This window comes from Orbicella faveolata, unplaced genomic scaffold (assembly GCF_042242905.1).
Source record: "Orbicella faveolata isolate gen_17 unplaced genomic scaffold, um_ofav_v1 contig_12, whole genome shotgun sequence".
NCBI lineage: Eukaryota > Metazoa > Cnidaria > Anthozoa > Scleractinia > Merulinidae > Orbicella > Orbicella faveolata.
Genome location: NW_028301539.1, coordinates 17,758,106 through 17,785,346, shown reverse-complemented (window position 1 = coordinate 17,785,346; position 27,241 = coordinate 17,758,106). Strand labels below are relative to the sequence as shown.

Below are 27,241 nucleotides of genomic sequence, written 5' to 3'. Positions count from 1 at the left end.
TTGCATGTATTTATTTTTACTGTAAAAGTTTTCTGGGCACGAAATAAAGATTGTTGTTGTTGTTGTTGTTGTTCGGCTCGTCCCAAGTTCCTCTCTACGGTCGCTCTGTTGCAAACTTTCCCACGCGCGCTTAGCCTGCAGCGGCGCAGAGCGCGAAAAGCGAAACGCGCGCGCTGTTTTTGTGTTCTCACGCAGGCTCGCCCAAAGAATGACTTGTTCTTTTTCCGTAACAAAAAAGTAATGAGAGGTATATCACAAAGAATTCAAAATAAGGACATTTTCAGGCGGCGTCGGTAAAAAGATCAAGTTTGAGGCACTGAATATGAAAATCTCACGATGGACTATCCCGGCCGGCCGGGGAGACAAAAGTTGGGAGTACTTTTTTGCAAATAGGCGCCTTTTGGCTTTTGACGGGATAATCAATGGCATCGGAAAACTTCGTTTGAAATTTCCTTTTAAACGTCCGAAACTCTTCTGAGAAAATTATTAGTCCGATCAAAGGCCCCTAAAATTTCTTTAGTTGAGGTTTTTCTTTTAGTTATTTTGTAAAGAAAATCACATATTTGCATCTATTTAGTTACGTGCTTGAAAAACTATTTCTGTAATCCTGCGAGATTGAAAGTTTACATTGTTTGTCATTTGTAAAATGTACTAACCAAGTTTTTGGATGACGTTAGCGACAAATAACAAAATAAAATTTATGTAGAAGTTAACAATAATGGGTGTTGCTCAAGTAATCCCCAGAAAAATGGGATTAAAACCCACTCAGTGTATCCGGAGCAAATCTTTCCTGGATAATCATTTCCGTGAAGTTACACCCATCATTTAATCCCGTCCAACCTCGTAGCTTATACTTGTTTAGTAAGTTAAAAGATAAAAGATGAAAATTTAAAAAAAAATTACGACAGAAAAATAAAATAATGTATTAATGAACTTTCCTTTAAAATTCTCAGTCAAGTCAATCAACCTCGATCAACAACTAATGTTCACGTTGGAAACAATTTCAAACCAAGTCTTCTGTACTAGATAAGAGAATAATGTCTACATCTCAACATCGAAACTGGCTTATTTAAGGACGTTCGCGCAAAAATTTTCCAACACTGATTTTTTTCTGAGACTTTTACCACTGTAAGATTATGATTTAGTTATGTCAGAAATGTGAAAAACAATGGGGGGTCACCTACTTCGTTTTGGAGAGAACATGCCCGGAAGAACAGCCTAAATCTGAAAAAATCGGGCTTCGTTAGCGAATAAGGCCACAGTGTCTGTAAGCCCAAAAATATTGCAATTAGATCTTTGAAGTGAAATGTTCTCTTCCAAATATTGTTAAGTGGACCTATTAAGTGAATTTAGTCAACTGGTGAAGTTTCTTAAAGAACAAGTTCGCATTTAGCGACCATAGTTTCACGCGCCTTGCAGCCGCAAGATGGCAGGATTCGATGTCCCGTGGACAGAAATCTTGAAAATTTTTTTTTAACTTCCCACATCGGTTTTTTGTTCATTTTAGGACAATGTGAAGATAATTGTAAATAAAACCTGTTTCTGGGAAGAAAAGTAGGGGTTACCGAACGTCCAAGATGGCGGCTGTACATTTTACCACAATGCCTTGCGAACCTAACACAGCCTATAAGGCACTAAGAAAGCCAAATGTTTATAAGATTTGTCCCTGTACAAAGAACATTGAGTAGCCTGGGTTTGAAGATTTTATACCTTTTCTGTACGTTTTCATAAACGTTTTTAAAGTTGTCGTGCGCTAAGAACTGTGGGTAAATGTACCAGTCGCCATCTTTTTTCCTACGGAGGATTAGTGCGAACGTCCTTAAACTGAGCCTTCGGAACGTAAAGGTTAGGTGTGAGTTGAGCAGTGTTACGGAACTCGTGGGCCAAAATTTTACGGAGGTCAGAAATGTTCTCTTTATCCGTGTGGTGTCATTTCATTGCATGGATTAAGCTGCACTCGGAAGATGTTTAGGAGGTTGACGTCCACTTTTGAGTGTTCGACTGAAAATTAACCATCAACATCGTTTCTTATGTAAAATGGGGAATTTAAGTATTCCCGCCAGAGACGCCGTCTTTTGATAATTAATACTCGGTTTTCAAGCATCGCCGTTAACTATTCAAACAGGTTGAGTATGTCTCTGGGAAAAGCTGTAGCGAAATATGTGAGTTAGTTTCAAGTCCAGAGAGCGACAACGAAAATTTACCACCTCCATCTAACGAAGAACGGGAAAATATCACGCTCTTTTAATGCGAAGATGTCTATTAAATGTACCAAGGTGTAAATAACTCAGGTTCAAACTCATTGTAATCCTGTTACAATCTTTACAACCGTATTTAAATCTACTTCAATCCCTATTATGCATGCGACCATCCCACCCGTTTCCGTCCAAGATCGCATCGCACTGGCACGATAAAAATCACACGTATACAGCAACAGGCAACGGTAGCACGCCCGAAATTTGTTGCGAAACAAGTAACTCCTTGAATTTCCTGTAAGGTTTTCATTTTACACCGATTTTTCAGCTGTTGTGCTGCCCACATGAGAGTAAAAGAAGGTGTTAAGGTGGTAGGAGAGTCTTCGAGCAAGCTAGGAAGCTGGGAGATGACTAAAAGTATCAGAAACATTCAAGTAGCTTGCGCGAACAAAAGCCGCAATCCCTGATGTGGGTCTATTTTTATAATTTTACCTTGTATTTTGGCGAAGAATGGCTTAAAATTCCACCAAGATGTATAAAGCACGTGGAAAGCCATCATTCTGCTGTTTAGTTCTTTTCGCATGACATAATCAATCAATCAATCTATCAATCAATCAGTCAGCCAATAAGCCGGCCAAAAACCATCAATCAATCGACCGTCGATCGATCAATCAATCAAGCAATCAGTGAACAAAATTACAAATGAACAAAGGACACATAATTCTTCAATAAAAAAGCTATTTCCGTACGATAGTCGTGAGATTTTTATTTCATTCACTAAAGATCACTACAAAAAATATATAACTATCAATTACGAAAATAGGTGTTCAAAGCAAAAACGCTATTTTCCATTGTCTTCTGAATTTTTGTTCCGTGATTTCGACAAGCGTTTTGACAATAATGCTGAAGAACTGCTGGACAGTGTTTGTTGTCGTTTTTTAGAAACTCAGTGAAATTAACGAAGATACGAAGGTACTTGGAACGAAATCGCCTTCGAATTATTAAGCAATAGACCACAAGGTTTTTATGGTTTATAGGCTGATAAACCACGCGGGATGTTGGAAGAACACGAGAAGAATTCGTAAATCACGAGCCGCAGGCGAATGATTTACGAATTCTTCGAGTGTTCTTCCAACATCCCAAGTGGTTTATAATGTCTCTAAACCATAGAAACTTGTGGTCTATTGCTTTTATATAAATAATTCAGAAGACACGCGAAATTTCCACGGGTTTACTGGCACAATAAACCATAGCTGACTGACAAATCAGAGCGCGCGCATTCATTTAATTAATATACAAAGCTGTTTTTCCCACGTACAAAATTACCTTCATATAGAAACAAAACTGGGAATGATTTCACTAAGGAAAAAAAATGTATCACTTAAGATCTACTAATAAACCAAAGGTACAAAAATGGCTAAGATTGGGGAAGATTGAGACTTAAAATAGAACTGTAACCGACGATTTGATAAATCTGTAATAAATTTCATCACGGGCGGATAAAAAAGAAGAGATGAAAACTCTTTCGCCAAATGTTACACTGGGAATGCTAGCCAAGGTAAAAACTACATTTTCAAGTTTGTTTTCAGCTGTTTAGACAAAGGATTTCCCACAAAACCATTAAAACGTATGCGACAATACTGGTATTATAGTTAGTTATAGTTTATCGTTGCTTGAGGTTCACGGTGTTTCGGCAAGGAGGAAGCAGAAAGCACGAATACACGTGTTTGTAATGTTTCCTCCTTTCACGCTGAAACACCTTGAGCTTCAATCAAGTCAAGGTTTAACTACCATTACCCATAATACCTTTCTCCTTTTTTACGCAACCGCGAACAATTATTACCCATAATACCTTTCGACATTGCCGCGTACGCTTTTACTCTTCTGTTGGACAAACTTTCTCGAAAACAGCTGTACAATTATTGTAATGCATTTCCATGGTCGCCTTCATTACTCATGTCCACTTACTAAGAGATTGCGCTAATTCAGTTAGTATTCTTCTAAAAGATTAGTCTATTAATACTGGGTTTAATAACAATTCAATTGTTATAGTATAATTGCCATTTTGTCAAGTTATAAATAAATAAAATGGCTAATTAATTGATTTTTTTCATGGTTCTTGGCACGCGTGTGTTGCCAATACTACTACAACTAAAGTTCATACTGCTGTATAAAATATTTTTAACATTCTATTCTGAATAGCTCAAATTTTGAGTAAATGTGATTCTCTACTTGCTAAAATAGAATATAACTTCATTGCCTTCCCACGTTCTACAAAAAATTTGAAACTTGATAAACGTCGAAACTCTACGAACGCGAGTTCCAACAAAAACCTGGCAAAGCAGCCGGGTTTTTTTTATAATTGACTTATCATTTCAGACCGTACAGGGGGCAAAAAAAATACGAAACAAATCTCCGGTTACCCTTACATGTTATTTTTACCAGCGTTCTTTTTAAATACTAAAATAGATTTGTAGCCATGTATTCTATATATTATAGGAGTAGTTTTCAGCTGAGTGCGAGTTACATTGGTCAGCCACAACAGACGATAACCACACGATGACCAATGAGAGGTCGATGCAGATACACGTGACCGGCGCAAAGCGCTGGAAAACGCGGGCGACCAAGTTGTGATTGATTTAAATTTTCCATCTGATTGGTTGAACAGGTGGCACGAATTCTTTTAACCAATCACAAAGCGCAGTAAAGCAAAACCAAAACAATTAAGGTTTACCTTCGACACTCAGATGAAAACCTTTCAGTTCCACTTTATTCTAAATTCTACTGCTTTCAATACCGCTACCTTCTCCTTAGCGACTTGTACAAGTCTTTCTTTGGAAATAACCTGGCGCTGTCTGTACCAAATAACTCATCTGCCTTCTCTCTGTTTAACTCACAAAACCTGCGTGCAGACAATAAACACAAACTCGGTTTACAATTGAGACAACATATACATTACAAAAATAGATTTTATTTCTACCACACAGACATGTGTACATTTTAGTCTTTCAACTAGACTAATCTTAAACCCAGATCTCTCACGGCTAAGAGGAACAGCGAAAGATCTCGGTGCGGGATTAGCGGTAAACAAGGTGCCATTGATAAAGCGCACTATGAACTGAAAAATCTAACTCAAAACTAAATAAGATTTAACTTAATCCAACGTCAACGTACATTCAATTAGATCGAAGTTTCTATAAAAGTAATATCACTGTTGGGTCATTTTATATTTGTTGGGTAGTTCCAAACAACCCACAGAAACCTCCCTTGCAGCTCCTAAAAGTCATTTTAAAATAACTTGACAAGTGTATACATCAAATTTATACACTTGTATCAGTAGAAAGCATAGAAATCTTTCTTTAAACTCTAGAAATGTGATTTTTAAAATCATTCGCGTAAATGTTCATTAAAATTTCTGGTTATAGTCTTCTTTACCTATCTGTTGCTAAACATCTCTCTGAAACTATCAAACCCCGGTACTATTTCGTACATTCTTTATACATCGACCTAATCTCATTTTCGTTCAAGATTCTATTTTGGGGAGTCTCATTAGACCACACTGTAATAATACGCTGCTCAGTCACTTGCAAAACAGTCACGTTGCGTTTTCTGTAAACTTGCGTGATGCATAACAGAGGAATGAGTTTGCCCCAACCTTTTGGCCGTGACGACATTCAAGTAACGCCAGTAGGACGGCCGGACACTGTGAACTTCCCAGACGCACTAAAAAACAACAAATTATGACTGTTAGAATACCTCAGTCAGGCGGTCAGTAGTGCTAATATGCACCAGTTGGCGACAAAATTCCCCGGGTGGGAGAGGGAAGGGAACCTCGATATAAAATACTTATTACACGTCTTAGCGGTTGGAAATCGTGTTCGGGAACAATTTGGACTTTCCTTTGAAATTTTTGCATTTCTAGATATTATGAAACATAACTTTGAGTCTCGCTCCTAGAAACGGATTCTAGAATATTTTAGGGAAGTATGTATCACATAACCAAGTGCCATGTGGTGACAATGTCGAAGGAGTGCATTCTCTAAAAATCTAAAGGTGGGCATAAAACTGGCATTTTAGACAGCACCCTCATCACTGGCTTCTAAATGTGAGTTATGGATATTCACCCTAGAGATGTGATGAAGAGATATATAATGTCCTTACCGCATGAAAGAGGAAGGCAGTTGAGAATGAGTAGGTTAAAATCTCAGCGTAAGGTATAGATGGTAGAATTCCTGCTGCAATTCCGCGCTTATACAAAACCTGTAATAGAGTGCAAGGACATTTACTACCCTGGTTAAAAAATATATGGGTTATTGACCAAGTGTGAGGTCAAGATGGCTGGATATTGGTCAAGTTATTTTTTTGCGTGTTTATGGACCGAGACGGAGTCGAGGTCCATAAACGCGCAAAAAAAGAACGAAGCCAATATCCAGCCATCTTGACCGAACAAGCTTGGTCAATAAAGGATTTATTATATCGCTTTCGCGGAAATTTTCCTTGCGGGACACAGCGGGTAGTCCCGACCGGGCAAGATAGTTCCATCTTGCCCGCTAGAGTAGCCAATCACAGCACAGGATTTGATTCATCTTGCCCGCTGACGGAGCTGGCCATATAATAAATATGGTTTATTGACTGAGAGGTCTAGGTGACAAGATATTGGCCAACTGCGTCTCGGTCCATAAACAGGCATGAAAATAACGAGGCCAATATCCAGCCATCTTGACTGAACAAGTTTGGTAAACAAAGGATTTATCAAATGGTGTACAGAACACCATTTTTCTGAGCTCGGGTATCCAATCACACTCCAGGATATCGTTCATCTTACCCGTTTGCGGAGCTAGCTATGAAAAAGTTCAAGTTAAAGGTTTCTCGGGCCTAACGAAAATTCAAATTAAATAAGGCCCCCTCCCCTATAACTCTTGGATTCTATTGAGCACAAGACAGAAAGAAGGAAGTCCGTTATTTTTCCTAAGCCACGTAAGACCTTGCCTTTAGTTGCCTAGTTCTAGGCCTCGATATTTCGCTTCGGTCAATCGTTTTCGGGTCACGTGGTCCGAGGGGCTCCTGACCGTTCGTCTCGGTACGACACCGAAAACAATTGACCGTGAAAGCCTGAAAGAAAGCCGCACAGGAAAAGGCAACGCAAGACCTATACAAATCTCTTTCAAGACTACGTGACACTCGTTTGAATGTGAAATTAAGAGGAAAGTCTTACCTCAGCACTTCATATAAACACGTTAGGCAACTATTAATTTTTCGAAAGAACTGATCGGTAAAAATCTTAAGATGATAACTTATATTGAAACAACAATGGCATCATACTTAAGCACCTGCACAAGCGTACCTATTAAGACTTAAGTCTTAACTTGAAATTAAAAATTTAAGTTTTAACAGAGTGGCCCGAGCATGGCAGAGACTTGGAGTGAAGGGTGCAAGTATCATGTAAATAATAGGATAATCTACACACTACGGCTTAGCCTGCGCAGCTATCTGGCTTTTCGCTTTGGCGTGCGAGCGAGTTTACGAACGACGCGCGTTGCGGATCGGAACGAAAGACGTGGCGGGGGGGGGGGGGAGGGGGGGGGAGGTGGTGTCTCGCGTGTCTCTCTCGCTCGCGTTCCCGGCCCAAAACACGAGAGCCTCCCCGCAAGCTAACTACGGCTCAGTTGAATGGATAAATGACAAACATTAAAATCAAGCCAAAAATCCCATTTAAGTGGCAGTCTCTCTAAAAGCGGTCCACTGCATTTCTGGTCGGAAAAAAGTTTTCCCTCAAACTTTTCTCAGTGAACTATCTTGGGACATAAGTAAATGCAAAGACTTTAGTTTTTGCAAATACGTCAAAATAATTTTTTTAGAGCTCACAACAATCATAGCCGGAAAACGCCTAAATTTGAGCATTCCAATGACGGAAAATTTCCTAAATTGACAAGCTCGCTGCTCAAAGACCACCAAACGTAACAACAAATTGTTGCTATCCCTACATTAAGTGATCCTTCAAGGGTACGAAAAGCACGTTACTTTTGATATATTTTGTTTTGGGGGATCCTGAAAATTTATCTATTACCCCCCGTTATATCACTTTCTGAAAACCTGCCAAAGTAGCTTGTCTTCGCTGGCGTTTATTTCCCAAGTCCAGACCCGGCCGCTCAAAACTCCAACTGAATTCTGCTAAACAAGGGCTAGGAAACATAGAAATGTAAAACTACCTTGCGCTTTTTATCTTTCTTTCCCACAGCGACTTCGAACTTTCTGTGCTTTGTGCGATTCTCACCCTTCATTATGCAAATTAGGTTGTCACGCAAGTTCACATTCAAAACGCTTTAACATTGTTACATTTCACCTTAAGTGTAAAATAAAAACGATTACACAAAAATAAAAATTATTAACGGCTTAAGTAGCTGAAAGTGTTGACTTATTTGTTACCTAGTACCGTGCCGTGAGGAAATCGCTGGGAAATGATGTGGTGGCTCCAAAGTATTATGCAAATTTGGTTGCCTGTAAAACTTGGTCTATATAATCGGGAAACGTTTTCATGTTTTTGAATCTAGCTTTTCTTCTATTGACGATTTAAAAAAAGAAATATGTGTAATTCAATATTTGCATGCACTTAGGGTTCTAATACTTAAACATGTAAAATTCAGCTTTTACTATGTGTGAAAGGCTTCTACAATGAATACTGAAATCGACAATTTGTGACCAATGCATTCAATTCAATTAGCTTCTATTCTGTTTATTATCTTCTATTCGGCAACTGAAAGTTGAAAGGCGACATGGTTTAGCTTTGGAGGTTTTCGTGGATTAGTATATCCGTATCATTTATGAGCACAGTTAAATATTTAGTAACTTGAAATAGTTTGCGCGGCTAGAATTAATATCAAAAAATCAATTTTGGCTTTTTCTATTACCCGTTGAAGCGACCGCCCAACAACAGGAATAGGCAATTTTATAACTAATTTTGGTGGCCTCGTTTAGTATCAATTTTGTAATTTAATTTCAGGGGCATTTTTGGCAAGAAATTTCAGTGCTAGTTGTGCAGTGTTTTGGCTAAAGCCTAGCTTACATGATTAAATTTTACCACTGTGTCTGACAAATCAGATTAAACGGATACCTATCTCAAAACAAAATGTCGTGCTTTTTATCGCGCACGTGTACAGACCGTTGTGGGATTCATTAGGAACATCGGGTATCATTAGCTTACTTCAATGCAATGACATCATAGAAAGTCACCTTGCTTCCATCCATTTGTCACGAGAGACCATAACAGAGGGACAGCTTATCTTGGCGAGGGCTGACCTTTTTGATTTAGACGAGTCGCTTGTCGCGCAAATGTCCGTATGCGCCAAGCACGGGCACACGTATGGGGAGTTCTGGCGACCCAGAACAGCCTGTCAGTATCCAGCACATCAAGGGCGTCCTGGTAGGAACCAGAAAGCGGCAAAGAGCTGATATTCACTGAATCTTGAAATGGCTAAAGCCATCAAATGTATGATGTTCTTGTTCAAGTCGGCTCAGGTTCGTACAACAAATTGTAACTTTCTTACACACCTTTTGTTACATAGCACAGGCGTTAAAACATTTTGTTTTATCCGGCTGTAATGTATTGAAAGCAGTTTCAGAGGTAATAGGGGCACTGCCCCATAGAGAAAAGGTCAAATTAGCTGTCCCTGAGAGGGATCTGAGTTCACATAGCTGTTAGGTCAGGACACCCTCACCACAACACAACCCGTCCTCATCCTCGTGTTTACTTTTTGATCATCCTGATTCTCGCTCTTCTGGAGTATAGTAAAACATATGAGAGTCATCTGAGTGATTTGGTTACGAAAACGTTATTAAATAAAGAAGTACTCACTTAGTTAGGAGAACAATAATTGTCCACCAAGTCGATGCTCATTTTGAAGTGTTTTCCAAATGCATCGCAATCCATTATAACCAAAGAGCAAGCAAGGTTGCATTGTAAGACAATGAGTATTGCTAAAGCGAATACACACTGTACGAACCTGTACATATTGGTTGACTTTGCAGTGTCTGGAGCAGATAAGGAGGTAAAATATTTGTGGCTTGTGCAACACAGCTGAGATTACGAAGTCTATGAAGGTCACGATGTTGTCGATTCCAGTTACAGCGTTCTGTCAAGATTTGATATCAATTTTCAAGTTTTAACATCGGCTAAATAGTACGGTTCACTTTAGAAACATCAGCAGAAAATGGAAAGAAAGAATCAAAACACTAGAAAAGTTTAGCAAACTGACCGGTCTATAAACAGGACTAATAGAAGTAATGGACTGTGACTAAATTTGCAAATATTCCGGCCACGTTTTCCTGACTTTTCCATAAAGCGTCTGGAGATCACTGCTAATAATTCAGCAATGCTACCTATTTAAACCGTTTCTGAGTTTTAGTTTTTGTTGGATCCCTGTATCTTAAACGTGGCATGATTAATTAAAACAATGTGAGAGCGTTTTGATTGAAAACAATCTGAATTAGCGTGACAACGTAATTTGCATAATGAAGTGTGAGAATTGCACAAAGCACAGAAAGTTCGAAGTCGCTGTGGGAAAGGAAGATAAAAAGCGCAAGGTATTTTTACATTTCTGTGCTTCCCAACCCTTGTTTAGCAGAATTCAGTTGGAGTTTTGAGCGGCCGGGTCTGGACTTGGGAAATAAACGCCAGCGAAGACAAGCTACTTTGGCAGGTTTTCAGAAAGTGATATAACGGGTGGGGTAATAGATTAATTTTCAGGATCCCCCAAAACAAAATATATCAAAAGTAACGTGCATTTCTTACACTTGAAGGATCACTTAATGTAGGGATAATAACAATTTGTTGTTACGTTTGGTGGTCTTTGAGCAGCGAGCTTGTCAATTTAGGAAATTTTCCGTCATTGGAATGCTCAAATTTAGGCGTTTTCCGGCTATGATTGTTGTGAGCTCTAAAAAAATTATTTTGACGTATTTGCAAAAACTAAAGTCTTTGCATTTACTCATGACCCAAGATAGTTCACTGAGAAAAGTTTGAGGGAAAACTTTTTTCCGACCAGAAATGCAGTGGACCGCTTTTAGAGAGACTGCCACTTAACTTAGGTTCCAGGGTCTTAGACCAAGACATGAAGACTCCGTAAAAATGTAAAATTCAAGAATTGAATATTTTCATTTTTACTGAGTATACATGACATGGCAGAGAACTTGAGTTTAGTGGGCACTTATCATGTAAATAATGGGGATATTCTACACACTACAGCTTGGTTGAATGAATACATAGCAAACAGTAAAATAAAGCTAAAATTCCCATTTGACTTAGGTTCCGGTGTCTTAGACCAAGACATGAAGACTCTGTAAAAATGCAAAATTCAAGAATTGAAGATTTCCATTTTTACTGAGTACACATGACATGGTAGTGACTTTGAGTTTAGTGGGCACTTATCAAGTAAATAATGGGGATATTCTACACACTACAGCTTGGTTGAACGAATAAATAGCAAACAGTAAGATAAAGCCCAAATTCCCATTTAACTTAGGTTCCAGTGTCTTAGACCAAGACATGAAGACTCTGTAAAAATGCAAAATTCAAGAATTGAAGATTTCCATTTTTACTGAGCACACATGACATATATAGAGACCTTGAGTTTAGTGGGCACTTATCATGTAAATAATGGGGATATTCCACACACTACGGCTCAGTTGAATGAATACATAGCAAACAGTAAAATAAAGCTAAAATTCCCATTTGACTTAGGTTCCAGTGTCTTAGACCAAGACATGAAGACTCTGTAAAAATGCAAAATTCAAGAATTGAATATTTTCATTTTTACTGAGTACACATGACATGGTAGTGACTTTGCGTTTAGTGGGCACTCATCATGCACATGTAAACAATGGGGATGTGCTACACGCTGAAGCTCAGTCTTCTGTATACGAGCAAAGGGACCAGTCAGGCCGGAGCTTATCCCAGTTTCTGTAGCATGAAGTGTCTAGGAGTATTTGTACTCTCCCCTGAATGGGATGCTAGTCCATTGCAGGGTTACCCTAGCATTAAGTTCGCCATTTATACACCTGGGTGGAGAGAGGCACTATGAGAGTAAGTGTCTTGCCCAAGTCCTTGCAAGGGCTCAAACCCAGACCACTTGATCTGGAGACGAGTGCACTAACCATGAAGCCACTGTGTCTCCCACACAAACAATAAATTAAACCAAAATAGCTTTGCAACAGTCTCTAATATGGAGACACAAGCACCCATAAAAGATAAGATTTTAGTTTTTACTGAGTTTGTGTGATGTGAAGACTGAAAGGAAACATATTACGCTCATGAACAGAGTGGAATTATGTTCAGCTTACATTATTTTACCTTGCAATGCAATATATTAGATCAAATCTCTTACTTCCATTACATTACTAACTAACTTACAATAGTATAGAATGCATAGTTCACTTACAATGACTAGGTAAACCATAATAATCAATAATGCTTACATTATATTAATAAATCATTACTTACAACAAATGAATGATTTTTTTTAATGTTTGCTACAAAACAGCATAAGTTTAAAGACAAGCTTTGGCTTATCTGCAAAGTAGAAGTGCAACTGAGCAGCAGAGGTGGGAGGGGGTAGAGAGAACAGGTCAAAGACTAAACAGAGAAGAATAGGGTTTAACACTTTTTGGTTATGGGATATTGTTTTTATTCCTCTTTGAGAACTAGCTTACAGTTTAGGGGGAAAAAAAAAGGCAAAAACTCCTTCACTCTTACCTCGGAAAGTTTTGAGGCGAGATACAATGCTATACTTGAGCTCCTATACCACATCATGGACAGACCAGCTAAACCACCTGAAAAACAATTGCAGATGCTTAACATGCAGTTTTGCAATGACTATGACCAAGGGGAACTGCTTTCACAAGTTTAACAGCAAGAAGAAAAAATGCATTCCTTCTAAACTCCCAAAAGATAACTTTTCATCAATCTTGGACATTGAAGCAAAAGAATTAAGAGTCATTGTCATGTAACTTTCTATAACACAGGAGTGGAGAGAGGATCCAAAGCCCCGAAAGGAGGTAGGAGGGGCCTGGGAGGGATAAGGATTGGTTTTTCCTTGCCTTAAAAGTTGGGGGGTTGGGATGAGCAAAGGCCTTTTCCTGCTCCAATAAGTGGAAGGGCAGATGGCCCCCTCCCTAAATCTACTGCTACCAAGGTTATCATAAAGTTTTTAAGTTGGCAGCTATATTTGTTGTAGTGAGTGGCTGATTGTCCAATCTTTTCTTAAGAATTGGAAGACTAACCCAACAGAAAAACCTGAGATCGTAAACAAGATCTATGGTGATTCTACAACCCTGACTACCTTAACATTTGTTTAAAAATGTATACCAGGTGAAAATAACATTACACAATGCTAATGGTGCTATATCCCTGTCTTAATTAAATATTTTTTGCCTTACCTGCAACAAGGGCATTAAATTCATCTCTCTTCTTTCTTAGTAGTTCCAACTCCCACTCAACAATCTGAAAAAAAAAAACATTGCTATAATATTTGTAACTTGCGTCCGGACTCCACGAGATCTCGTCATTCCTGATTCTCTCCGCATTTCCTTTCACAAAAAAGAATGGCTGGATGAGCCAGGTGTTCAGCGGTGGATTCGCCAGTGTTTGCCAAGGAACCCTCGCAACAAACCGTCACTGCTAGTCTGGGATTCATTCAGAGCTCACCTAACCGATGCCAACAAAAGCGATCTCCAACGGCGCAACATCAACATAGTAGTCATCCCTGGAGGTCTAACCCCCGTTTTGCAGCCCTTGGATAAATGCCTGAATAAGCCATTTAAAGATCACCTCCAGAAAAAGTACTTGGTGTGGATGATCACTGGGCCATTTGAGTTCACCCCGGCAGGAAAGAAGAAGGCGCCAACTAGAAACCTTGTCCTTCGATGGATTAAAGAAGCATGGCAAAAGATTCCAGAGGAGTTGGTAAAGAAGTCTTTTAAGAGCTGTGGAATTTCCAATGCCATGGACGGAACGGAAGACATCGCAACCTACACCGAGGACTCACAGGAACTCAATGATGATGAAGAAATGGAGGATGAGTTCGAGACAGACAGCGAAGACGAGACTGATGGCGAGTAAACTCTTAGTTGAAAGCTAATAACTAACACACAAACGGTTCCTTTAGGAGCCACCTATTATATAAAAGTTCAATGTCCAACATTTTACGACTTGTTTTTGTTGAGTTTTTCTATAATTTCATGAACCTGACTTGGCTATAAGCCGAATCAGAAATGTCTATGATGATTTTCACTTTGTTGATGACGCCTCGAAGAAAAAAATTATTCAAAACTCTCGGCTATAAGCCGAACCCCCCTTTTCGGAAAAAAATTCCCAAAACTGAGTAAAACTTTTTGCAAAAATCGCTCAGCTTATAGGCGAATAAATACAGTAGGTAGCAACAACAGGTGAACCCAGCATTAATTTAATTGTGCTTTGAAAACCTGGCCCACTCCCTTACAATAATAAACTATTTAGTACTATTAAAACAATAATTATATGATTATGATTATACTATTACAGTTTAAAAAGAAATTTCCTCAAAAATTTACATTTTGGGTTGTTCATAATATTTAATGGTGGTTGAAATAATTTGGTTTTGCTGCAGTACCTTAAAAATTAATCTCAAAAAATGCACACCTTAAAAGTTGCCACTAAACTTCCAAGGAATAACCCACATCTGATGCAATCCTTGTTGTAAAAAGTTCTTAAAAGTCTTCCTGAAAGGAAAACAAGATCAATGTAAATGTACATAAAACAGTATTCCAAATATTCCATGATACTTATTCACTTGAACTGCTCTGTTACATATGATCCAGTGAAAACTAGATTGTGGGAGTCAGAAGCATAGTGCAAGAAGTAAAGAATGTCCATGCTAGAAATTTCTGCTTGTGATTGTGAAAATTTAGTTTTCACTAGATCATAAATGACAGAGTCAGAAGTGGAATCTGTACTCTGCATCTGACTCTGTTGGTTTGGTTTTCACTACATGGCATAGCTCTGTTACTAGTGAAAACCAGACTTAGACTTTTGTTCTTTACAAACAGCCTAACTACTAGGTGCCAACTAAATGCATTTTCTCTTTAGTTTTGATTGGTTCATTGGATTGTCTCTGTCCTTGGTGATTGACTAGAGTGATTACTTTGCTTTTGGTTCTATGACACTCAATTGAAAACTGCTCTAAGATCAGTATTTCATTTCAAGTTTGGAACAACTAATCTACACAGTAGGAAATTCCTTTATCAGTTGCATAGATAGCTACATGTACCTACTTGAAACTAATGTCACACAAACCTGGTCTTTTAAATATTGACTTGATTTGTCCTAAAAGGAGAGGTGCTAGCTGTGTAAGATATCCAATACCAAATGCCTTTAGTGTTGGCCATAACCTGTAACAAAAAAAAAATTACACAAACATCACATGACTAAGACCAAAAAATGTTTCTACATTGTCACGTGTGATGTGTTTGCATTATCAAGTAGAAAGTTCTGTATGATTCAGTTGCGCTTTTTCAAGCCCACAGACGTTTACAAAATAGTCAACCAATAACCCTTGAGAGTTGCCTCGACGGATGAACCTCCTTTCAATTCTTGGTTACGTCTGTATTCAATTAGAAAGGCTTATTAGAGTTATCTTCAGGCCAACATGTGTCAGTGTACAACTCAGTTGTACACTGACTGAGAAAGAAATTTTTATAAACTATCAAATGCTAACCATTTAATTTGCATCCGGCTTTCTCTTCTATCAATTGCAACACTTGTTTGAGAAGAGCTAATTTCTTGACGATGCCCTGAACCATCTGGGCCCATGAAAAACCTGAAAAGAATAAGATAGAACAATTTACAATCACTAAGGTGCATTAATTTTTAAACAAGACGCATGGCTGCGTGAACTCACGCTTTCAATATCGCACATCTGGAGTTATCTTTAGGGGACTGCCATATTGCGATTGTCACTGTTGTCACGCAATTTCGTTATTGCTGGTCATGAAAAATTCTACTTGTGTTTATTTTTGTCTGCTGAGTGTAATGAATGTTGTTATGGTACTAGAAAACAATCAAAATAATATATTACCATATAGAAGTAGGTTCCTACAAATGCCAAAGGTTGAAATTCAAGGACTTTTCAATTACTTTGAAGGCCAAGTTTTAGAGAATTGAAGGACCGCTTTTGGAATGGTTTGCATAAGCAATTTTATAATTGTTTAATATTATTTCTCAGCTTTTCCATGAAAGTGCTGTAATTTCCAACTTGAAAATTGCTTAAGGAAAAGCATTGCTAAAATCAAGCCCTAGTCCTCAAATTGAAGTACTTTCAAGGCCTTGAATTTTTTTATTTTTAAATTCAAGCATCTTCAAGGACTTTCAAGGCTTTTACAAACCCTGAGTAGGTAATGTATTTGCCTTAAATTGCAAGGAGAAGGCAATTTTTTATCTATTATTGGTGTTGAGTCATAGTTTGTTGCTAAATGTTGACCCAAGGGGAGTTGTCAGAAATCAGTAGATTAAAGCAATAGTACTGTTCAATAGTTCATTATTATTGTTTTCAATAGAAAAATCCCTGAAACCACTGCAACATTATATAGCTAGAGTGAGTGCTCTTGGCAGAGCATAAACTTTGGGAATTATGTATAACAAAACTGTAACAAAACGATGGAAATGTCTCAATATTTGGTATCAATGCTGTGTTGTTTTCCTGTGTATTGACCGGAAACAATGACAAATAAGTCTAACAGAGGAACAATTCACAAGTTATAACATGAGGTTCAATGTTCTTTGTTCAGTTTCTTGGATGATCTGTTCTTGTTTATATTTTGATTAACATTTTTGCAGTTACAGAATGTAACCCACATAAAACAAAAGTACACCTATACTGGTATATATTATCATTGTCGCCAAGGGAAATGTTCATGTTGGCGGTGATTTGTCTCTTCATTTGATCTTGTTCTTTTGTAGGATGACAGATAGTACTGTGAAATTGAATATGAATAGTATCAGTGTAGGTTTCACTGTATTGAAGTTCATAGTCAGTCTCGAACACATTTAAAAGTGTGGATAATTTGGTCGCATTAAAAATGATTGTCTGGTTAACTGAGACAAACTTGAATACAACTGATTTCCAATATTCATTATTGACACCAGTTCATTAGCAGAATTGATTCCTTGTTTGTTATTGTAAATCAAAGAGCATAAACTCATTGCAACACATTGTTGTCCCGAACTTTGTCCAAATACCAACTCATTAGCTTGGCTATATGGTGCCGTTATTGTTTTGCTAGGGTCAATGTACATTGGAGTAGGACCAGGGTTTTTCTCCATATCTGAACTCAGTTGAAATTTACAATAGTTTGATACGTGTGTCTGACTCTTATAAAGACACATGGGTCTATTACAAGAAAACATTGATAAATACCGATTTGCTCTATACTTCAATTTTAATTATCCTTTGATATACCCTCACAGAACAATTCAACAAATACTTCTTCTCATGTTGTGCAACTTTATTTAATCTTACCCTCTTCGTATGAAGCTTACAAACATTCTTTGTAACTCTTCTAACCTTCACATAACGACGTAGCCAAGAGGACTTCAGTATGCTTAGACGAATACGCTCATAAACAAATTCCTTCAGTCTCCTGCCCTTTCTTCTGAGACGTTTCAGAGTAGCTTCTGGTATTCTACTGGGTTCTCGATCACATCTAAATACACAGTTGTGTTTATATGTAAACATAATATGAGATAGCTCGTTTGATATAGCTGGTTTCGCTTGATATTTCTCGATAGAAAGTTCACTCATGAAGGATCGCTCGTAAATTGATCTCTCGTAAAGTTGGCAGACCGACCCATTCCCAAAACGCTCCACAAGTTTTAGTGTGGGTCTACAGCGAACGGTGTGTGACTTTGTATGTACATTGAGCGTAATAGCCATCGAATTTCTTTCGCTTTCATCTAGCGAGGAATTTTCCATGAAGGCGGCTGTTGCTTTAAACCATGCTCTCTAGGGTTCATTCTACGCATGCGCGTACACTTCACGCATGCGCTGTAGTTGAACTGCGTTTTGTGACTGAATGCAAAAAAAAAAAAAAAAAAAAATGGAGCCGAATTTATACCTCAGACGTTTCCTTTGGAAAGCCCAAGTAATAAAATAAATAAATAAATAAAAGAAAGACAAATTACTTTAAGTGTCAAATGTATTTACTACTGTTATACTAATCGGGGACACTGCAAATAAATAAACAAATGTTGCACATAGAACACAAACTATCAAGAATCCCAACTGGTGAGAGGCTGACCAGTTGGCTATTTACACAACACAGTTGAGGAGTTGAACTTGGGACTACTAAGAACAAATCCAGACAGCAGAAGGATGGAAGATTTAAACCAGGGACCTCCAGATTTTGAATCTAGCACCCTAAATCATTTGGCCTCACCACCTACTAAAGTCTCCTTTTAGTTAACAGAAACTAGGTGTACTTAATATTATTACTTTTGAGGATCCTTCCTTCGTTACAATGAATAACATACCTAACTAGATTATTTAAAAGTCCATCTGTAAGACCATCCTTCTTCCTAATAAAGAGAAAATGGAAATTGATAAAGCTAAACATGATAATGTCCACATGTTTATACTTATCACTTGAATCAATTTCTGTCCAGACCAGAAAAATATTACCCGAACATTTTAAACATTTTTCTTTGTTGTCAATGGAAGGCCAGAAGATTCTTGTTTCTTAAGGGCACATCATTTTCAAGACATGGTACTAGGGCAAAAGGTTAGAAAAAATTTGGCCTAACTGGGTAGTTATAAATCTTCAAAACCTGTGATGTTATCTTAATTTAAATGCAGGCCTCGGCTAGAGGAGGTGTGAAATAGGAAATTACTCTAAATATTAAATCTTGCCTGAATGAAGTCTAATCATTGCATAATATAACATACCTCTATTTTTTTCACAAGTCTGTTATTTTTCTGTTCTATAACTATAACCAAGGGTTGACGCGATAATGCAGTCAAAGCTGATTATATTTCAGACAGTCGTGACAGTGAGAAACTGTGAGCATCGAGTAAGTTCCTGTCACACAAATCAATACTTACTTCAGTCCCCAGAAAATGAAATTTTAGCCCTTTTTTGCCAACACAGGCCAAATAGAATATATCTTCCAGTGCTCAAGGAAAAGGGACAAATACACATCTACATGTATTTTGGCATTGGTTAACTGTAAAAAAGTTAGTTACTAAATATTATTTTGAACACCCTGTTGTTATTTCTCAACTTTCTTAACTAAAGGAGAATCATCCCCTTAGCCACTGAGGAACAGACAATGAGAAAATCATTTTGCTGTGGCTATAGCAGGTTTGACAGTAACTTACCTATACAGATACATCATCGTGGCTGTTGCCACACAGAATAAAAGAATCTACCAAAATATAAGAGCAATAATATTCATATACCAAATGCCATTTATATGAAAAGCAATAAAGCAAACTTAACAGTCAAACCAAAGGTTCTTCGCATAACTTAATTGCAATGTTGTGGTATTCTCTCTAGTATTAATAAATAAGTATTATTGGCAGTTTGCTCTGACAAGTGTGGTTTTCTGCTGGCTGAGGAATGGAATGAAGCAGAACACGTTTTCCGTACACACAGCTCAGGAGTTTGAGTACAAGTGTATTGGGGGTTTCGGGTCACGTGGCTAGTACAAGGTTCAGTTTCTGTTTTGTCATTCACCATTGCCTGACTAGACTTGCCACAAGTCGACCTTTTCTTAATCCTTGACTTACTTATCTCCATTGAGCAAGGCGAGAGGGTAATCTTTGCGCGACAAAGTCAGGAGCGTGAGCGCGAGCGATGTAGGTTGCGAAAGGTCGACTTGTTTCACTTGCAGGAATGTGAATCAGAGCGTAAATTTTTGGCGCGAAAAACATGATTGACATTTCTCACTTCATGTGCTCCGCGCGATCGTCGCAAAGCAGAAAATGATTGCCATCAAAATGTTTACAAGTACTGTTCCCTAACTCAAGTGAATTTATTTGTATACAGTGCAGTATGTAGTCAGCAATATTGACAAACGGCAAAAGCTGTTCCATTGAGTAACGCCTCCTGAAAAATCAAAACCGTGTTTAAACCGATCAGGAATTATTTCAGTCTAGATTGGTTGTCTAGATTAGAGATTAACCAGCGATCGACCAGAGAGCTGCCTGACAAATGCTGTAAACTTACGTAGATCTGGCTTGTACCGACAAGAATCCAAATTAACTAAAAAAGACGGAATTAGTTGGGGAGAAGTTTAATTCTGTAAAGCTGTCTTGATTAAATAATGTTGAGAATCAAAGTTACAACGAATGGCAGAGAATAAAATCGCTGTTCCCAAAAGTCCTTCATCAATCAACAAATGCTTTCAACATGGCAAAACGGCCGAGGCAAATTTGCTGCGATGCCCTTTCTTTGTAGAGAAGTTACTTGGTCATTCATTATATCAACTAAAAGTGCAACAATTACACAAACTGCTGGAACGGCTCTGTTCTTCTTTGAAAGATCCAAACTGAATTCTCTGAAACAATCCAGATCACGCAGGAGCTCAGATCGCGTCCATAAGTAAACAAACACGTATTGGTCAGATAAATACGCCTTCCACTGCTTTTCCCTGTCCTTCTTTCGAAGACTTGAAATTAAGTTGGATAAACCATATTCAACTGCTACCATAAAATTCATATCCTTAAGTATATCGGAGAACAAAAGCTAAATGAAAAAGACTTTTGTGGTACTTGAACTCAGCAGACATTTGCTCTGCAAGTTGTGTCCTTGATCGCGCGTGATGTCATGACGTATAGTCAGTACTTGTTTGCTCATTGGTTAATGTGTATTTACATCACCGATGGAAAAATCCACCGGTAAAATTTGGCGCATTGCAATGGAGAAACTAGCGATGGAAATATTATTGGAAAGGACATTTAGAAAGTCTATTGCCTGACATGCCCCACCCATTAAGTCTATTAAGTTGCAGTGAATTTATTCTCTAGCCACATTTTTGTGCCATTGTAGTACAGTTATGTTGGTATGTTAATAAAGGTCAGGCTTCGTGGTTTGGCTTGGCTTGGCTCCCAGTGGTGTGTGAGAACTTACAATAATTATTCTAATTCACGTTGCTAGAGTAAGTTGCCAAGTTCCTTTGGAGTATTTAGAGAGGAAGCCACATCAACACTAGAATCACTAGTGGTAGAGAATAAAATGATTTTTTTCTCTGAGATTGTCCATCATATAGAGGTATCCCATTATGTTTCTCCCAAAAAAAATTCCATAACCCTCTTACGGAGGGAATTTTGCTTTCACCCTTCTGCGCCCCAATCCTGCTGGATATTCCAGTTTTCATTCATACTTTCCTTTAACAACTTTGGCCTTTGAGATTTCCCTCCCCCTTGGAATTACCAATAACACTCCTTGTAGTGTTTACAGATAGTTTCTAGAATCACACATTACAGAAGTGTCTGTAAAGAGAGGTTTCATTGTAAGAAGCCAATCCAAGGTTAAAACTGAAGTAACAGTATTAGTGGTACCGGCAGGTGAAAAAAGTCGTTGTGAGAAAAATATTCACCTCTCCATTAGGAATTGGTTGTATTAGTCCTCTTTCCTTTAGCATGTTATAACTTGTTTCGACAGCCTGAAATGATGGAGAACAAAAAAGTTTAATATACCTCAGTTACCGGGCCTGCTGCAATCTTCTGCACATGTGCAATTTGATTTTTGGATCAACAAAAGGTAGACATTCTAAGTTCATTCAACTTAACTTGTCCTGAGCAATACCATAAGTTATAAGAGTTTCAATTCCAACTCTTGCGAGCTATTGCAAGGCATCGAAAAATAACAGCTCTACCAAAAGACCTGACAAGTACAAAATCTGCTTAGTTAACAATTCTCATGGCTCCATCAACTCTAGCATTTCATCAGTTGGTGGACCAGTGAGTGAAAAGGTTAATCTCAAGCCATGACTGAGATAACTCAATCGTAACTTATTCAACAATTTATCTTTAATCCAAAACTTGAACTCAAACTCATGAAATTTACAAACCCATTTTCATCACTGTCACCAACTGTCTGCTTGAAAACATATTGATGATAATGTTTCGGAATGTAAGAATTAGTGTCACTTACCAAGTTTGTCATATACAGTGCTAGAGTGCCCCTGCGGCCTTTCTTTTCAGTTATAATGGCTGTAAAAGATGCTATGAGACCAGGGAAAAACACTACTGAGATATAAGTGAAACATCCTAGAAGTTTCCTATAAAATTAACATAAAAAAGTACAAGAATGTTAACACTTTAACATATACTATTATAATAGTGTCTCCTCAATGCAGCTGTAGAATATATGATCTCTAGACACATTAATTATTTTCAGGACCTCTAAACAGAGTTTAACATGTGGCATGCCTGCCATCTGCAGTGTCACCATGCACTGGAATCCACCCAGGAAAAGAGCTAGAGGAAGACTGAGATAGACCTGGTGACTGACAGTAGAAAGGGAGATGCAGGCAGACAGAGTCAGCCACAGAGTGTTTATATAGGGAAGAAAGCAAAAGACAGGCAGCAGTGGCTGTCTCTGGCAATGACCTTACGTACCCAAGAGCACAAAAAGGATTGAGTGAGTGAGTGTCACAATGATATTATAATGAAGGGACTGGTTAGGACACATACTCAGGAGAGAGGGTGTTAATGATAGTTTGACAGCATTGGGGTAGAGGTCAGAAGGTTGAAGGGTGAGAGAGAAGACTACTTGGAGAAGGACTGTTGAGAAACAGAGAAAAAAAGTGGGGTGGAAGACTTGGACATTATGTAGCCAAAGTGGCAGCATGGAACAGAGAGTGTTGAATTCATTTGAGAATGTGACGGTCTTAGGCGCAATGAGATGAGATGACGAGATGAATTTTACAACCCATCATGATCTTAACTTATTTCCCTGAACACGAGAAAACTAAAAGACAAACCTTAAAAGGCAGACATTGACAACAAATCCTCCACCGTTAATAGCCAGGAAACAAGATGACCGGATTACATCTAGTACATATTGGTACTTGAAGTATTTCAAACCGGCTTTCCTCAAAATGCCACCAACCTAAAATCCACAAACCAAATTTAGTTAATTAGAGGGGGACTGGGCTAAGCAATGGAAGTTATTAATATTCTTAAGTATTTTGTTGCCTTGTCTGCATTAGCCTGCGAACAAGCTTCTGGCGAGGACGAAAAAAAAATTTGGCAAGCGTGAACTTGAATAATTCAAAGAGCGAAACAATCAGGGTGGGACAGCGTAACCTGTAGACTTCGTTTTTGATGTGCCTATCCGCCCTTGGCAATTAACCTGTAACAAATCAATCAATGAAGTAATTAGACCTGTCAAGAATCTACATTTTTCTGTACTTGCAAACAGTTCTAGTTGACCTAATCAAACAGCCAGGTCCTGCAACATAATATAGAGTGCAAGTAAGCAACATGTTCACAGAATATTTCAAACTTTGTCCCTCCAGGGCCAATACTTAGAGAGCTTAAAACATATTTTGCAATACTGAAATGAACCTAAAGAAATTATCAGCACATGCGAGCTGTCAATCTCTGTGAAGCGACATGTAGATAACAGTGGAAAGTCTGGAAACCATGCCTTTGACCACTAAAAAAAATGCTAACGCGCAGCCAAACAGCTCCACTCTACTAAAAATTCCTCCTCGTAACAGAGCGTAAAGTACCCTTCAGAATCACTTGTGAAATAACGAAAGGTTGAGAGACCGAAAATTAAAAGGGAACGGCAGATACACAAATGTCACAAACAGTAAGCAGGGCTGGAAATAACAGTCGGTCATCGGACATTGTCCGACCAAATTTTGAATATGTCCGGCCAATTTCACATTATGATCGGACATGATGTCCGAACATTTTACCAACACCAAGTTATTGCCCATCCATAAGATTTGGTTAGATACATTGCTAAAAGGCTCAAAATTGCGACCAATATGGTCGCCACTACGGCTAAAATTTTTATCTTTGGTGGCCAAAAATTCTGGTCGACAGCTGAAAACACGTCTGCATTCAAAGGCTACCGTAATGGCGACTACATTTCTCTGTGTTGACGATCAATAACGGTTATTTTCTCAGACATTGTGTCCTTCCAGAACTACATAGCGAAAGACCTTTGCTTCTATAGCATTCAGCATAAGAAAAGAGAGCAATCTATCCTTTTGCTTTGCTGTAAAGGATTCCCTCACATCGGAAAACTTGCAAATGGCTGCTTGTGTTTGAAATCATCCTATAGTGCATTGCAAATCCTTGAGCATTGAGTACGTCATGTATGCCTACCGATTGTGTCTCTTGAAGTGCATGAATCCTTCAGAGACATTACATTAGCTACGTACACAAAATTGGCGGCCAAAAAAGTCTTGAAAATTTTTTCTTTACAGATTTTATGCATTGAGTTCTTTTCTGAGTAAAATTCCTACTTGATTGTTATCACTTAGTTGCCAAATGGCGACTCAAGATTTTTTTTAATTTTAGGCCCTTGACTCTGACAGTCTCAGCCATATCCAGGAGCCCATTATGGGCTTCTGCCATATCATAAAGCAGAAGTGTTCATCTTTCCTGTACTTGCCAAATAAAATACTCTTCAGAAATCTCCCTATTATGCACTATGTGCATTGCGATATGCTGTTAGCACTTCATGTTTGTACCCTTGAGTCAACTTTGGTCAGGAGCACATCACTAGGAGCCTCTAACTCCCATACTAAGCCTACGTCATGGTATTTTTACAGAACGGTCTATTTTTAGGCTTCTTTTCCCACTAAAAAGGTCAGTTCCAGTCTACATGAGCTCGAATCAGTAAGGAGAAAAATGGCGGCCTCAGGTGGACATGTCGACCTAATCTTCTGGTGAAATTATAAAGTCCATGCTTGTGATTGATGACTGAGGTTCCTGGGGGGGGGGGGGGGCTGAATTCGCGGTAAATTCAAACTAAAAATAGATCGGTCTGTGAAAACACCAGGACAGGAATAATTGGGGTAGTTGTACACTCCTAGTGATGGGCTCCTGCTTTAAAGGGACACAGTCAGCTGGTGTAGACGCACATTAGATACCATTTCATAGCTAATTTGCATATCACAGGAACACGATCCATACTGTTTTTAACCAAATATGATAAAAATAATATCACAGGATTGAGCAAAAGCACACTCAAAAACAGGTTTTCCAGTGAATGACTGAAAATCAAGAAAAACACTGGAAAGATTGAAACGCATTTCTAGATGTACTTTGATTTCAGGTTGAGGTGAACTTTTTTCAAAGTGAGGAAGCTATTGTCCAAGTCAGCGTGGTCCTAAAGCTGACTGTGTCCCTTTAATGGTAAAATTCAATAGGAAACCAGGTTTGCTTGAAGAACATATAATCAGAAGATAACCAGGAGAGATCTGTGCAGTCATCTTGTAGATTAAGTCATATAATCATCATAAATGATAAATAAATCAAATTTAAATGCAGTTTTGAACGAGTTGTATTAAAAATCTTTACAGTATGCCAGTAAATTTTATTATGCTAATTAATTACGCTAATCAATTATGGAAATTAGTGTCCGGTCAAATTGATAAGATGTCCGACCAAAATGAAGATTTGAAAGGACACATGTCCTGTTAAAGAAGACAAATTATTTCCAGCACTGAGTAAGAGTCATGTAAGGCAGTCAAGCGCAATTGATAAAGATCTGTCAAATATTCATCACAAAGATGTTAACAATCAGCTATTTAACCGCAGGCGTCCCAAACTCATAATTCGAGGAATCAATATAATATTAATTAATGATTTAAGCCCGCAAATTCTCAATGGCCTAAAGTGTAACTCAACAGCGCACACTTTAGGCAGTCATATCCCACTAGATAAGTGTAGAAAAATCATTACTATTTGATCAATTCCACAAATCTTGAGTTTGAGATGCCTGTGATTTAACCAATCATATCATAATACATAGAAACCCCTTCTCCTAATTCTCAAAATCTTGATTTGAACCCTGCTATTTGGAACTCTCAGGGGAAACAAAAACTAGTTCGAAAATTACAGCGGGAGTGTGAAATGGCCGATAGTAAATGACTGACAGGCAAATCCAAGGGAAATGGTTTTGAGTTTGAAACAACGGGAAATTCAAAATCACTGAGTTCAAATTAACAGGGTCCAGCTGTACATGTATATATAAAATCCTTTACGTGGCTTCACACCATTTTTGGTTTCCATCTCCAAGCACCCATTAAACAAGTTGAACATTGACCATATATCATCGGAAAATTGTAAGACAATCCCTCTGCCGAGTTTGAAATAATTCGAAAGAAAGTTCGCCTCCGTGATTTATTATTTGAGACTACTGACATTTTGCTCTATTGATTCAAGATAACACATTTTTTGAAATTATGTCGATCCCGGCTGTAACTGCTTAAATTTTTCATCTAGGAGTGCAAATTTGGTTCATAAGCGGAAGTTGACGTGGATCGAAGTTCATGTGACCCTCAGTATGGGCACGAGACTTACATCTAAGGCGCTAGTTATAACAGTCGCGTCAACTTTAGTTCCTGAAATCCAGATCTTGTCGTACCTTGAGCTGTGTGTAGTGCTGGCTTCATTGTGATTTATACGCAATAGCCCAGAAATTTTCCTTAGTGTGAAATGGTCATTGTTTCATTTTCTTTACATCGTGTTTTCTTAGGTCTATATTCGCGTGATTATGTTGATGTTGCTTACCAAATAAAGAAGGCCATAGATCTTCAAGGATTCCACCATACAAGAACGAAACACTCCAGCGGCCGCTGAGGGACACGAGGAAGTCCATGTATGCGCTAACTCGTGACACGAAAGCGTCGTATGAAAGGGATGCAGTATTTTAGATAGAACAACCATGACAAGAACCGAGTGATCAGTAGTTCTTACGTAATTGTAGAGTAAAGATGTTGATCATAAACGACCGCCATTTTCTCTCAGAAGTGATCGCTAAAGACCTGGGAA

General features: G+C 38.3%; 1 protein-coding gene across 1 annotated transcript; it reads right to left on the bottom strand.

Annotated features, from left to right (window-relative positions):
- Positions 1–27,241, bottom strand: LOC110060854 (transmembrane protein 135-like). Its single transcript, XM_089282612.1, has 14 exons — positions 26,981–27,241; positions 23,206–23,333; positions 22,374–22,500; positions 21,817–21,882; positions 19,595–19,641; positions 18,751–18,795; positions 15,941–16,042; positions 15,520–15,614; positions 14,866–14,945; positions 13,626–13,689; positions 12,943–13,019; positions 6,357–6,455; positions 5,851–5,918; positions 1–5,097 (listed from the first exon to the last, which is right to left on the bottom strand). Exons 1-14 carry the CDS (start codon positions 27,134–27,136, stop codon positions 4,995–4,997), a joined length of 1,257 nt encoding a protein of 418 aa, XP_089138738.1. The 5' UTR covers positions 27,137–27,241; the 3' UTR covers positions 1–4,994.